The sequence below is a fragment of the Pseudochaenichthys georgianus genome, chromosome 10, assembly GCF_902827115.2.
Source record: "Pseudochaenichthys georgianus chromosome 10, fPseGeo1.2, whole genome shotgun sequence".
NCBI lineage: Eukaryota > Metazoa > Chordata > Actinopteri > Perciformes > Channichthyidae > Pseudochaenichthys > Pseudochaenichthys georgianus.
In genome coordinates, this window is record NC_047512.1 from 32825132 (window position 1) to 32838252 (window position 13121).

The 13121-nt window shown below is 43.7% G+C and overlaps 1 protein-coding gene and 1 pseudogene across 1 annotated transcript; both read left to right on the top strand.

Annotated features, from left to right (window-relative positions):
• The first annotated feature begins 1384 nt into the window (after positions 1–1384).
• On the top strand, positions 1385–5666 carry LOC117453455 (piggyBac transposable element-derived protein 4-like; annotated as a pseudogene).
• Positions 5667–9789: 4123 nt separating this feature from the next.
• Positions 9790–11482, top strand: LOC117454304 (transmembrane protein 271). Its single transcript, XM_034093489.1, has one exon. The coding sequence runs from the start codon at positions 10366–10368 to the stop codon at positions 11149–11151; it is 786 nt and encodes a 261-aa protein (XP_033949380.1). The 5' UTR covers positions 9790–10365; the 3' UTR covers positions 11152–11482.
• Positions 11483–13121: the final 1639 nt, after the last annotated feature.

A 13121-nucleotide genomic window follows, 5' to 3' on the forward strand; every position in this document is an offset into this window, starting at 1 on the left:
ATTTGTTAAAGTTAAAAGCATCAATCTGGTGCACTTTGAGAGCAACATTAAGAGATATGGATACATCTCTCAACACGCATATGAAACAGAACTGTAAACAGTTTTTCTTTTTCTTTATGGATATTTTACAAATCACTCCCCTGTGACTGTGTAATGTAAGGTATAGCTTCTAGCTCAGTGCTTCTCAAAGTGTGGTCCGTGAGCGCCCCCTAGTGGTCCGTGAGTGTATTGGTAACATTTCACATTTGAAATAAATAAATTCATTTCAGTTTTCCGCACTCTCGCGGGAATATCTCCGCAATGGAGCGAGGTTAAGTTTCGATTGCATGATATAGCCCAGCGCAACACCTTCATCACACATGTTGCCACTTGTTTGTAGCATTTTCAGGCGATTTGTAATATGTTCTAGAAAAACGATGTGTTTTTTGATATTTGCAGAGTTAGGTGGTCCGCGAGTGTTTTTTTATTGGTTAAGTGGTCCTTGGAATGAAAAAGTTTGAGAAACACTGTTCTAGCTTCATGTCGAACACTGACAGCAAGTCAACATTTCCCAGAGAGCTTTCTTCCCTCCTGTTACATTCAGGGTCAAATTGACCCGTTTGAAAGTTTGAAAATCTACGAAAAATACTTTCAAGTATTTTTTTTGTATGAAACTTCTTCTACTTACCTTAATTAGTGTAATAAACAAGTAAAATGAAAATGGTTCATGTCATGCATTTGGAACCCCCCCCTACATGTCTATATCACAGAGATGGTATTCGGGTCAATCTGACCCGGCAGTGAAAGTGGATGCTAAAAGGGGTCACACACACACACACACACACACACACACACACACACACACACACACACACACACACACACACACACACACACACACACACACACACACACACACACACACACACACACACACACACACACACACACACACACACACACACACACACACACACACACACACACACACACACACACACACACACACACACACACACACACACACACACACACACACACACACACACACACACACACACACACACACACACACACACACACACACACACTGGAAGGGGTCAGAGGGTTCAAATGCGATATACAGAATATATATATCGTAATTTTCCATAGACAGACAGACACCCTGCACCTGGCAGTGAAAGTGGAGGCTAGAAGGGGTCAGAGGGTTCAAAAGTGATACATTGTTATTTTTTACTCTCACACAAACACACAAATACACACACAAATACACACCGCACCTGTTAGTGAAAGTGGGGGTCAGAGGGTTCAAGTCTCAAATGTGTAATGGGTAAGCTCCTCCCACACTGGGATACATTATACTCTGCACTTAATGTACAGTATACTCACAATACTATCAGACACAATGAGCAACGCAAGTGAAGAGAGGACAGCCCTGGGCTATATGGAGTACATCCTTGAGGAGGATCACGACAGCGAGATAGAGGAGAACGTTTCCGAGGATGAAGACCTTGAGGTAAACGATGAAGATTCTGATTATGATCAATCAGATGAGGAAATTGATATTCGCCCAGATGAGACATTCATGTCCAAAAATGGTGAAATTCAGTGGTCCTCATCCCCTAATGGACGCCAGGCAACACTATCGGCAGCAAACATAATGAAGGCAGTGCCAGGGCCCACCAGGATGGCAGTCTCTCGTGTCACAGACATCAAGTCTGCTTTTGAGCTGGTCATTTCAAACACAGTGCTGAAGATCGTTCTGGATATGACCAATCTGGAAGGGAGACGTGTGTATGGGGAGGAGTGGAAGGAGCTGGACGAAATACATTTACATGCGTATTTGGGTCTCCTCATCCTGGCTGGGGTCTACAAATCCAAGGATGAATCGACAGCCAGTCTGTGGGACGCAGACACAGGCAGGAATATATTTCGAGCCACAATGTCTCTGGGGACTTTTCACATTTTCTCAAGAGTGATCCGATTTGATAATCGTGACACAAGAGCTGGCAGACGTGAGAGAGACAAGCTGGCAGCTATAAGGACAGTGTGGGACAAGTGGGTAGAGCGGCTTCCACTTCTCTACAACCCAGGACCTAATGTCACCGTGGATGAAAGGCTGGTGGCATTCAGAGGTCGTTGCCCGTTCAAGCAATACATGCCTTCGAAACCGGCAAAATATGGCTTGAAGATATGGGCAGCATGTGATGCAAACTCCAGCTATGCATTAAACCTGCAGGTTTACACTGGAAAGCCAGTTGGAGGAGCCCCAGAGAGGAATCAGGGCATGAGGGTTGTGCTCGACATGGCACAGGGTCTCAGGGGTCACAACATAACTTGTGACAATTTCTTCACGTCCTACAGCCTGGGTCAGGAGCTCCTGAAGAGAAAACTAACAATGGTTGGAACTGTACGAAAGAACAGAACTCCCTGCCGAAATGCTGGTGATCAAGAACAGGGTCCCTCAATCCTCCAAGTTTGTGTTCACAGACACCACAACCCTTGTGTCCTACTGCCCCAAAAAGGGAAAAAATGTGTTGCTCATGAGCACTCTCCATAAGAATGCTGAAATCAGCACCAGAGAGGATCATAAGCCGAACCTCATCCTGGACTACAATGCCACCAAAGGGGGGGTGGACAACCTGGACAAAGTCACAGGGACCTACAGCACCAAAAGGATGACGGCACGCTGGCCTTTAGTAATGTTCTATAACCTGATCGATATATCGGCCTACAACGCATTTGTTATCTTCACGGAGATCTCCCCTGAGTGGAACAAGTCCAAGCTGTACAGGAGGCGCCTGTTCCTTGAGGAGCTGGGGAAGGCACTTGTCGTCCCTCATATTAAAAGGAGGCAGCACATGCCAAGGACCCCAGCCGCTGCTGCAACAGTGAGGGAGATCCAGGAGAGGGCTACACCAACTACTCCTATGCGTGAGGTAAGTGTGTGTGTGTGTGTGTGTGTGTGTGTGTGTGTGTGTGTGTGTGTGTGTGTGTGTGTGTGTGTGTGTGTGTGTGTGTGTGTGTGTGTGTGTGTGTGTGTGTGTGTGTGTGTGTGTGTGTGTGTGTGTGTGTGTGTGTGTGTGTGTGTGAACACTAACATGGAAATGGATGAACGTTCTTTATTCATTGTGAGCAGTCCTTGTATTGGTAGCAATGAATACAATTGTTCCTACATCTCCATGTTAGTGGTTCTTACAATGCACTAACATCAGCAAAAACATAGTCAAATAATCCTCATCCTCATCTTTCTAGGTTGCCGCTGGGGGAAAGAGGAAGAGGAAAAGGTGTCAGGTGTGCAAGCCGTCTGATGACACCAAGACCAGCACGACATGTGTGCTTTGTGCAAAATACATTTGCGTAAAGCACACATTGACAACATGTCCCTCCTGTGCTGTGTAGACAGACACACACACACACACACACACACACACACACACACACACACACACACACACACACACACACACACACACACACACACACACACACACACACACACACACACACACACACACACACACACACACACACACACACACACACACACACACACACACACACACACACACACACACACACACACACACACACACACACACACACACACACACACAATTGCTGTTACAATAAAATACTTTCAATACAAATCCTTTTGACTCATTTGGCTTGATTCTAAGTGAACGGGTCAATTTGACCCTGAACAGAAGAGGTGTCTCGTCTCTATTTATCAACATCAACCAATTGTAAAAAAAGTTGGAACATTTTAAAATTAATTTAAAACATGTTATGTTATGCAAAACTAATGTATTTTATATCAAGGTTTTTCCAATGTAAAAAAGAAAATAGAAAAATGTGTTTGAATGTATATTTTTGAGAAAAACGAGTGACTTATTCTAATGGAATCATGATCTGTGAGGGGTGAATAACACAATTGCACTAAATATTGCTTTCATTGATAGTAATACAAGGTACAAACTATGTAAAAAAAATAATCTGGATTTTGGGGCTTCTGACCATTTTTGGATAATTAAACATGCACTGGGTCAAATTGACCCACGAATATTATTGCCGTTACAAAAAACGAATATAACAGGAGGGTTAAATCACCAGGTAACGCTAAAAAACACAACATTTATATTGTATGACAAAGTGTTAATTAATATATCTTGCTAGCTATAGCTACTTGCTAACGGTTTAGCTTACCCGCGCGATTCAAAGTAACGTCAACAGCGTGTAATTTATGCCTTACATGTTCGCATAACTTGGAAGTTTACTGACATTTACATACCTTGTTTACCTGGCGCAAGTGGTGGCTCTGGGGTTGTTGTGTGAGCCACCACTTGAGAATTGTCGTGTTTTTTAAGAAATGTTCTTATGTCCATCTTCAAAAACTCCGAGTCCAACTGACAGTTTAAACATTGTCAGAGGATAGGTACCTGTCAGCCAATAAGACACGTTTATTTCCATGCAACTCTCTGGTGATTGGTCTGGTGTCTGTCTTGCCTCTGTTGCATTCACTGAACACGGGACATTACACTCCTGCCGCCCTGTCATGATGAGGTTCAGGTAAAGCACAGTTAATAGAATAGAATAGAACATAATATCTTTATTGTCATCACACATCAGTGTAATGAAATTCAGTTGGAATCTCTCACGGCAGTACATAAATAAGAACACATCCATAAAGGCAGTGATAAAGCAGAGATTGTAGCAATAATCAGGGTCATCACTTAAATGCACTTTACCAGAATGTTAAAAATACATTTTTAAAGATTATTTAAGAAAGAAAAGCTACAATATTTAAATATAAATAGTTACTAAAAATATCTGTTTGATACTTAATAAATATACAAATAAATAAATAACATATGGCATTTTTGGCTGCAGTCTTTGATGGGAGGTAGTGTGTTTGTACGTGTGCATGTTCAACATTGTAGTGAGTTTTGTGGTTGGACAGGGATGGGAGTGATGGAGGCCACAGCTCTGGGAAAGAAGCTGTTCTTCAGTCTGTTGGTGCATGACTTTATTTCGAACAGTGAGTGTGTGATGTCTCTGATGATACGGCTGGCTTTCTTCTGCAGTCAACTCCTGTAGATGTTGTCAAGGTTGGGCAGCTCAGTCCCAACGATGCGCTGAGCAGCCTTCACCACCCGTTGCAGGTCCTTCCGCTCTGCGGCTGTGCAGCTGGTGTACCACACAGTTATGCAGCTGGTCAGGGTGCTTTCAATGGTCGACCGATGGAAGTTTACCAGCAGTTTTTGTGGAAGCCTGGCCTGTCTCAGTTTCCTCAGGAAAAACCGTCTCTGCTGTGCCTTTTTCACCAGGTTTGAGCTGTTTGAGGTCCATGTTAATTTATTGGAGATGTTGACTCCAAGGAACCGTAGGTCTTCCACGCTCTCCACTGCTTCTCCATGGATGTGGAGGGGAGATGGACTTGAGCTCCTTAGTTTTGGAGGTGTTAAGGACAAGGTTGTGCTCCTCCTTACACCAGTCCGTCAGATGTTCCACCTCGAGCCTGTAGGCTGTCTCGTTATTGTCTGTAATAAGACCGACTACTGTGGTGTCGTCTGCACATTTGACTAGGAGTTGGAGGTGTGGATGGGGGTGCAGTCGTTGGTAAAGAGTGTGAAGAGCACAAAGAGTGGGAAGAGTGGGAAGAGTGTGAAGAGCACACAACCTTGTAATGTATTATATTATTGAGGGAGAATTGTCCGGGGCTACAGAAAAAGCATTCGAGGCTCTGGTCATGACTGAGCATAAGAGTCACATGACACTGGTGTAAGAGGGCACAACGTGAAAAATACACACTGCCAGCACTGATTTCTTTAACTCTTTCTATAGGTTTGAACTGTTTTTTTTACTTTTTCCGACAGATCTGAAAAACATAATCCTCTTGATAAAGCTATTTTATAAAATTATTCTTTGTTAACCTTGCACATGTGATCATTATAATAGCATGTTGCTTTATACTAGTAAAGCACATTCATAGTGTGATCATCATCTTCATCAAAGTAAATCAAGTTGGATATTTGAACACACTTCTCTCAAATGAACTGTTTGTTTTAATTGATTTGTTCTTCCTGGATTTAGTTCATGTTGCTCTTTGTGCCCTTTACTCTTTGATAAATATAGTTGATTAAAGTCACTCCATAGAGACAAATTAATAATGTATAGATGAGCATGAAATCAATGATGGTATTGTGTAGTGCAACAAATTAAAAAAAGGGGACGAGTTTAAAGGAAAATAGACTTTTGATTGAGGTTAATTTTCTAGATAAGGCTCCCCCTTATGTCCAGAACTCTATAGTAGGGTCCCCGTAAAGGAAAGGAACATTTTCAGATTAGAAAAAACGTTTTATATAAAAAGTAAACTTTCTAGATAAGAGTCCTCCCTTTTGTCTGGAACTAACTATTTAGTTCAGGGTCCATCTCAAATAAGAGCCAGGTACAGTTGGTGATTCTGAATACAGCAACCTGGTGTCTGCAGATGAGGTGAATGAGAGCAGGAGTCACGGGCTAGAAACCAAAAGGATTCAAAGAGACTAAAATGCTCCTCAGAGCAACAACTGCAGAGCTAAGTGATGATGTTCTGATTGTCACAACCAGCCACACATTTCAAGTTTCACATTTCCATTGATACATTGTTCATATCGAATGATTGACAGCTATTCAATAATACTCCACCTGACCACCTTTCTCCAGCTGCCTCCTCTCTATTGGACAGGCCCTGCTCTTTGTCCCACCCTGGACGGACAGCCCCTCTGCCTCTCTATTGATTACATGCAGTTCTAAAATAAACATAGTTTGAGTCCATCCAAGCACCAGCCAACAACAGGGGCGAGAGACTGCTTTAGATTCATTAATATTTATAGGCTAACGCAGGTTTTTACAGACCTGTCACTGCTGCTGCTGTAGAAATGCATCTCAGAGGCCCGACAGCCTATTCAAAGCTCACTCCTGGCACAGCTGAAGCCCTGAACACACACACGCACAATCCCACACACACAGTGACTTCTCATGATTTGTTAAAATGCTGGTCTTGAAGGGGAAAGGTGATTTTACACAATGTGAGGAATGGGGCTGTTCATGTTTTCTTCACATTGCTGTTGCATCCGTGTGTGTGTGTGTGTGTGTGTGTGTGTGTGTGTGTGTGTGTGTGTGTGTGTGTGTGTGTGTGTGTGTGTGTGTGTGTGTGTGTGTGTGTGTGTGTGTGTGTGTGTGTGTGTGTGTGTGTGTGTGTGTGTGTGTGTGTGTGTGTGTGTGTGTGTGTGTGTGTGTGTGTGTGTGTGTGTGTGTTTGCATCCGCAGCGTTTTTACCACTTAGGTCAGGAATGCCTTTCCTCTTCAGCAGCAGCTTCTTCCAGGTTTGTGACCACGACAGGGAAATTGTCTGTGTTATGGAGGTTATGGAGCTGAGCAGACCCCTCCTCGTGCCCTACTGAAAGACATACGCTGTTGACAACTTCTGCCTCATCACATTTGAATTCACTAGTTTTCCCTCAGATTAAAATACATGCTGCGTATCCCGGTGATTGCTTTAACTGTGAGTGAACTGAAGCCATCTTCTGAGCCGGCCGGAGCCAAGTCTATTAGCTCTTAATCACAGTTACCGTCTCAAAAGGCTCTGAAACGCCCACGTTATGGAACAACAAATGTGGAAATGAGTTAGAATGTGTTGATAAGCAAAGTGTGGACATTAAACAAGACTATAGCAAAAGCAGGTGCTTTTTTTCTTGCGGTGAGGTGATGACTTTCAGTCCGTCTCATCGTTGTTTGTGATGGTGTTGACATCCTCAGCGCTGCTGTTGGAGCGACACACACCCACGGCCAATCAATCAGGCAATCAGCTGATCATCAACACATCACTCACTGCACCTTCTCTTATCTGCTAACCTATGCAAATAGCAATCACCTAATTAGAGTCCTGCTCACACACACACACACGCACACACACACACACACACACACACACACACACACACACACACACACACACACACACACACACACACACACACACACACACACACACACACACACACACACACACACACACACACACACACACACACACACACAGGCAGCTGTATGGTACAGTCAATGAGGTGGCTCATTGTGATGAATGGCTGGGCGAGGGTTTTCCCTGGTGTAATTCTCTCACCCATCAAGTGTTTGGTTCATTAATTCAAAAGGCATGCCTGTCCTCTAAAGGCTTTCACATTCAGGCTAAATGAATTGGAAACAAATCAAATCCAACAACCTGCAGCAACTTGGCAGCAGGGTCACACATGGGATCATTTTTACATACCCTTGAACTTTTTCTCACATGGTTGCGTCTGAAGTTTGGAAAAGTGATTTTTCTTTCAGCTGCTACCATGGAAACCTCTCAACAACTACAGGATGGATTGCCAAGAAATGTTGGTAGCACTTTCTACAATTCCCATATCTATAATGTATTGGATGCTATGCTTATAATGTGTAAGAATCTGCTTTTGGGTTTATCCTTTAACAATAATCATCACTCATAAATATTCATAAATGCACTATATGTTTCAATATAATTTCTCAAATACTTATGACATATTCAAATCAAATATCACAGAGTTTATGATTGTTGGAGAGGGTCATAGTGCACTTGCATTTGTTGTCTGTTAAACAAATGCACTTCATTTAGGGTTTTCTTGAAAAGATGTAATCTTTTATTTGTTATACTTTACTTAAGTAGCCTTTGCTTAAGACATTTACGTTTTTAGAAAGTATAGCAACGTTTTCTGCAGATATTTAAAGTCCAGAAGATGTTTCTTAATGCATTTAGTGACGTTGTGGCACCATGAGTTTGATTTGTGTTTCTGAAATGTTTCGATAACCTGAGTTTTCATTTGTGTATGACCACATGTCTGATAACTGACTCTCCAAACAGCCTCAGACTTTGTGTTTGGTGCTAAATAGCAACTGTTGCCTTCAAACAAACAAAACTAACTCAGCATGTGACGTAACAATTTACTAGCGGTATTTACATTTACTTGCGGTACCGAAGTGGGCCGGCGGTACCGAAGTGGGCCGGTCGAGAGTCCCGGGCTGATTTTTAGTCCCAGTCCGCCCTGATGCTGAGGTTAGCATTTAGCTCAAAGTTTAATAGCAAACTGTATCTGACGTCATGCAGATATCTATTCAGATATTTACTTTTAGACTGTGAGTCAGCTTCTGTTAGCCATTACAGCATCAACTTTGGATGACTCACATTGTCCTTATTTGTTTTGGTACTAAATAGAATTTCTAAACCGTAATCTAAATCTGCTTCTTCTTATTTTCTCTCCGATGGTCTTTTGCCCTCACAATCTCCATCACACCAAGGTCATGTTTCCCTTTAACAAACACACCGTCCCCACCTCCACACCAGTGTCATTATCCGTGCTAAATCAAACGTGAGAAGTGTAGTTTCTCCTACGTGTTTTCTCTGTGGGTCTGGCTGAGTCAGCTGCCATCTGGATGTTTCAACACCACGGACAGCGCACCGAGCAGATCCATTATTAATGCCTCTGGTGAGGATTTCCAGAAAGATCCACCTGAAAAACAGCAACCTTAAGAGAACACTATGCAAGGATAACGTATATAGCGTTTGTATCACCCAGTTGAGTAGAGTTATATAATCGTAGAAATTAACAAAAACTCATCTCCCAGCTTTTTATTTTCAGGAATACAGTTAAGCACAATTCATTGAGTTGCTGCTCCCAAACTGGTTTTATGACCGGCTTGGTGCTGTAAGGGGGGGGGGGAGACGGTGCTCCTGAAAGCCAATGATGTCTGCTCCTGCTCGTGTTTGTTTTCCCAGGCACCAACCACAAGTAGTTCACCCACCTTTCCCTTTACCACAACGTCGCTACAAAGTCACCACGGGGCACCCGAGACACATGTAAAGTCCACGAAGGAGTGTTGCAGGGATTTAAAAGGCCAGTGGGTCATCGGTCATTGGTCCACAGGACCCTTGAGCATCTCCAAACCGAGCAGCCGCCTCCTCCTCCGCCACTAAAACACCACCCAGCAGCATTCAACCCGACGACTTTGCGGACTGCAGACTAGCTCCTCAAGAGGAGGGGAAAAAAGGGAAAACTTTTCCTCAACAGGAGTCTGATAGGCGGTGAGGGGTAAAGTGATCATTGCGTTTGCATGGATTATCGATAAGTGCAAAAAAGAGGCATTAGTTATTAATATATTCCTTTAAAGAGCGGGGATGCGAGAGAGACGCCACAGTGGCGAGGATCGCCCGCGCTGAACCGGAGGAGTCACCGGCAGATGATGTCCCGATGTGAGAGTGCTTCCAGAGGAGACGAGGGAGGATGAAGAAGGGGGAAGAGGGCTCTGGAGCGGCAGAGGTGGAATATAATGAAGTTGAGTGGGAAAGGACTGTGCACCGTGTTCACCAGCACCCTCCTCTTCGTGTGCGCCCTGAGCGAAGTTGTGGTTGGATTAAGATGCGTCTCTTTGGGATCTACGGTGAGGGCGCATTTCCACCTCGGCGCCGCGGCAGGGGCTTTCTACTCCGGGCTCCTGGTGGGGGTCGGCCAGGTGCTGCTGGGCTCCGCGTTGCTCTTTTGCATGGAGAAGCCCGGCTGCAGGAATTTCTTCCTCCTCGGGGTTGTGGTCTTCTTGTTGGGGGTGCTCACCGCCTTCTCGGGTGCTGTGGTGGACGGGGACACTGCTTCTCTGGTGGAGAGGAAATACACCCACTACTGCTTCCACTCTTTGGAAGAGAGCTCTGCCTGCGAGCAGCTAAGGGATTACCAGCGGAGTTTGGTCATCTCCACTGTTCTCAGCACCCTGGAGTGCATCCTGGGGCTCATCAACTTGGTGGCTATCAAAAGGTACAACTCAGCGCAGTTTACTAGGAGCCGACAGAGGCAGCGAGCCGAGGCGATCATCTTCAGCGAGGAGCGGGACTGCTCCTCGGCGGATTTCCAGCCGGTGTCTTACATCAATCTGGGTGTTTTTAACGTGTTGGACGAGACAGGTGCAGAAGTGCAGTGCGGGGGGCATCCGTCAATAGAGCTGCCGGGATACTCGCCAACAGACCCGGAGCTCAACCATTGCTTCCCTTTCTCATACCCACTCCCCAGCGAACTCCCGCCCGCATACGAGGACATTTTCCCCGCTGAGGCATGCAACACATAGCCGCCCTGGAGCAGCTTTCTCCTTTTCCTCTGCTGTGACAATCAATGACTTAGTGCTTAAACAATCCCATTCTTCTTGTTCTTCTTCCAACTCACACAACAACAGAAAGCAGTAAGTTACAAAGGAGGACTACAGCAGTGGATTGAATTCACCTGACTCCTTCTCATTCTGATATTTTCTTACATCTGCCTGGTATTGTACATCAGCAGTGAGAATATGAACTACTCATCAAAGTGACAGGCCCAGACAGTGCAGGCCCATAAACGCAACAGCTTGCTAGTATGACAAAAGCAGAGTTTGTGTTTTGAATGTTTGCTGTTAAACATTTTTACTTGTGAATAAAAAGTGTATTTAACCTCAACTGACGTCATGAAGCTGCTGCAAATATAGCTTAGTTCATTCAACTTTTCGTAGGTGATCCATTTACGCTTTATCATAATCTAGAGCCATCAACTGAGAAGATACCTTGAACACATCATCATTATGCGATAATATTGAGGAATAACAAAAGGCCACCCACACATTTAATAATTTGCTTCAAAAAGCTGGGGAAGTAAAACAAAGTTTTAAAATAAAAAGATCCTTCAAAATCAAGGTGGCTCTTCCTTTCCCGAAATGCAACAGGGACACATTTGACTAGAACCTCCTTTTCTGTTACGTGTCTCCAAGCCAAAGCTGAAGCAACCCCGATGACATCACTATGACATCATCAGGGTAATTTATTCAGGCATTGAGAACATGTCAGATAATAGTGAAAAATCCCATTAAAAAAAAAAAATCCATGTCCTGTTCTTTTTGTCCCAACACAAAAAAGGACATTTCAAAATTTGAGAAGATGTTTTTTTCTGTCATTTTTGATTTACTTTAACATAAAGATTATCAAAAAAATAATTGTCTGTTAGTGGACTAATGGTCACAGAAAGCATGATAAAAATGTTTCTCCAATGTGATTATCACTGCACTAAAGTACAAGAAGCTTAACAAAAGGTCTTGTTGTGTGAAAAAGCCAGGTAGCAGGTAAGATGAATGGTGTTATTGATAATGATTATGTGGGAAAGATTAGGAGTTGGAAGCTGAAAGCACCTCATTTGCATTTAAGTAGCATGAGGGGTAATGATACAAAACCCTTCATTTTGGGGGTCTTTTAGTGCATCCCAAATGTAGCAGGCTGAAGGTCGTCGTGCACCTTTATCAATGTAAAAGATTGAAGATGTGCATCACAGCTTCCCATATTGTTTGATATGACTTCAAATAATTGATGAACTCCATCCGCACACAAATAACCACATCCGCTCTCAGCGTGCACCCTCCGGGGACCATCAAAACACACTCCGCCTCTCTGTTATTCATTTCACCTAAAAGCTAAGAGTGACAGAAGGAAGCTATTTCATCATTATGGTCCATTTTCACTCAAATTAAAGCCCTTAAAAAGGCTTGCCACAGCCACATTTCTGTTCAGGGGCACTTGGAGGGAGACACTTTAATAAGTTCTCCACTGCATCCGTGTAATAATCTTCCTCCTATCCTTTTTCAAAACCATTCTCTCGTTCTACTTAAATAGGGCTTCAAGTGCCAGAGCTGAATGCAGGGAGAAAAACCCCTCCTCCTCTCCACTCCATGCCATAAAGATACACAGCCATAACCCGAGATCCAGCCAGCAACCGACAAGCAACAAAAGAGAGCTGATGTCCTAAAAGTTTCATGGTGGTGCTTCCAAAGAAAGATGCAAACAAAGCTAATGGTAAGAGCTTTTTCAGACAGACTACGGGTTGGAAGCCTTTCGAACAGATAAGGTGTTGCCCTTGCCAGCAGCAAGTCCTCCACCTGCAGCACAGTACAGGTCAGCAGTATCACCACTAATGAGGAAGCTCCTCCTTTCTTAATCTGTGTGGAAAACAGATTCACCTTTAGACAAAAGTACAAGAGAATGTTTTCTGTCTTATTTCTTAACACCTTGAAACAAAAGTGTT

What these genes read in the sequence shown, in the direction of transcription:
- LOC117454304 (XM_034093489.1), top strand. Translation starts at nt 10,366, where the DNA reads ATGAAGTTGAGTGGGAAAGGACTGTGCACCGTGTTCACCAGCACCCTC.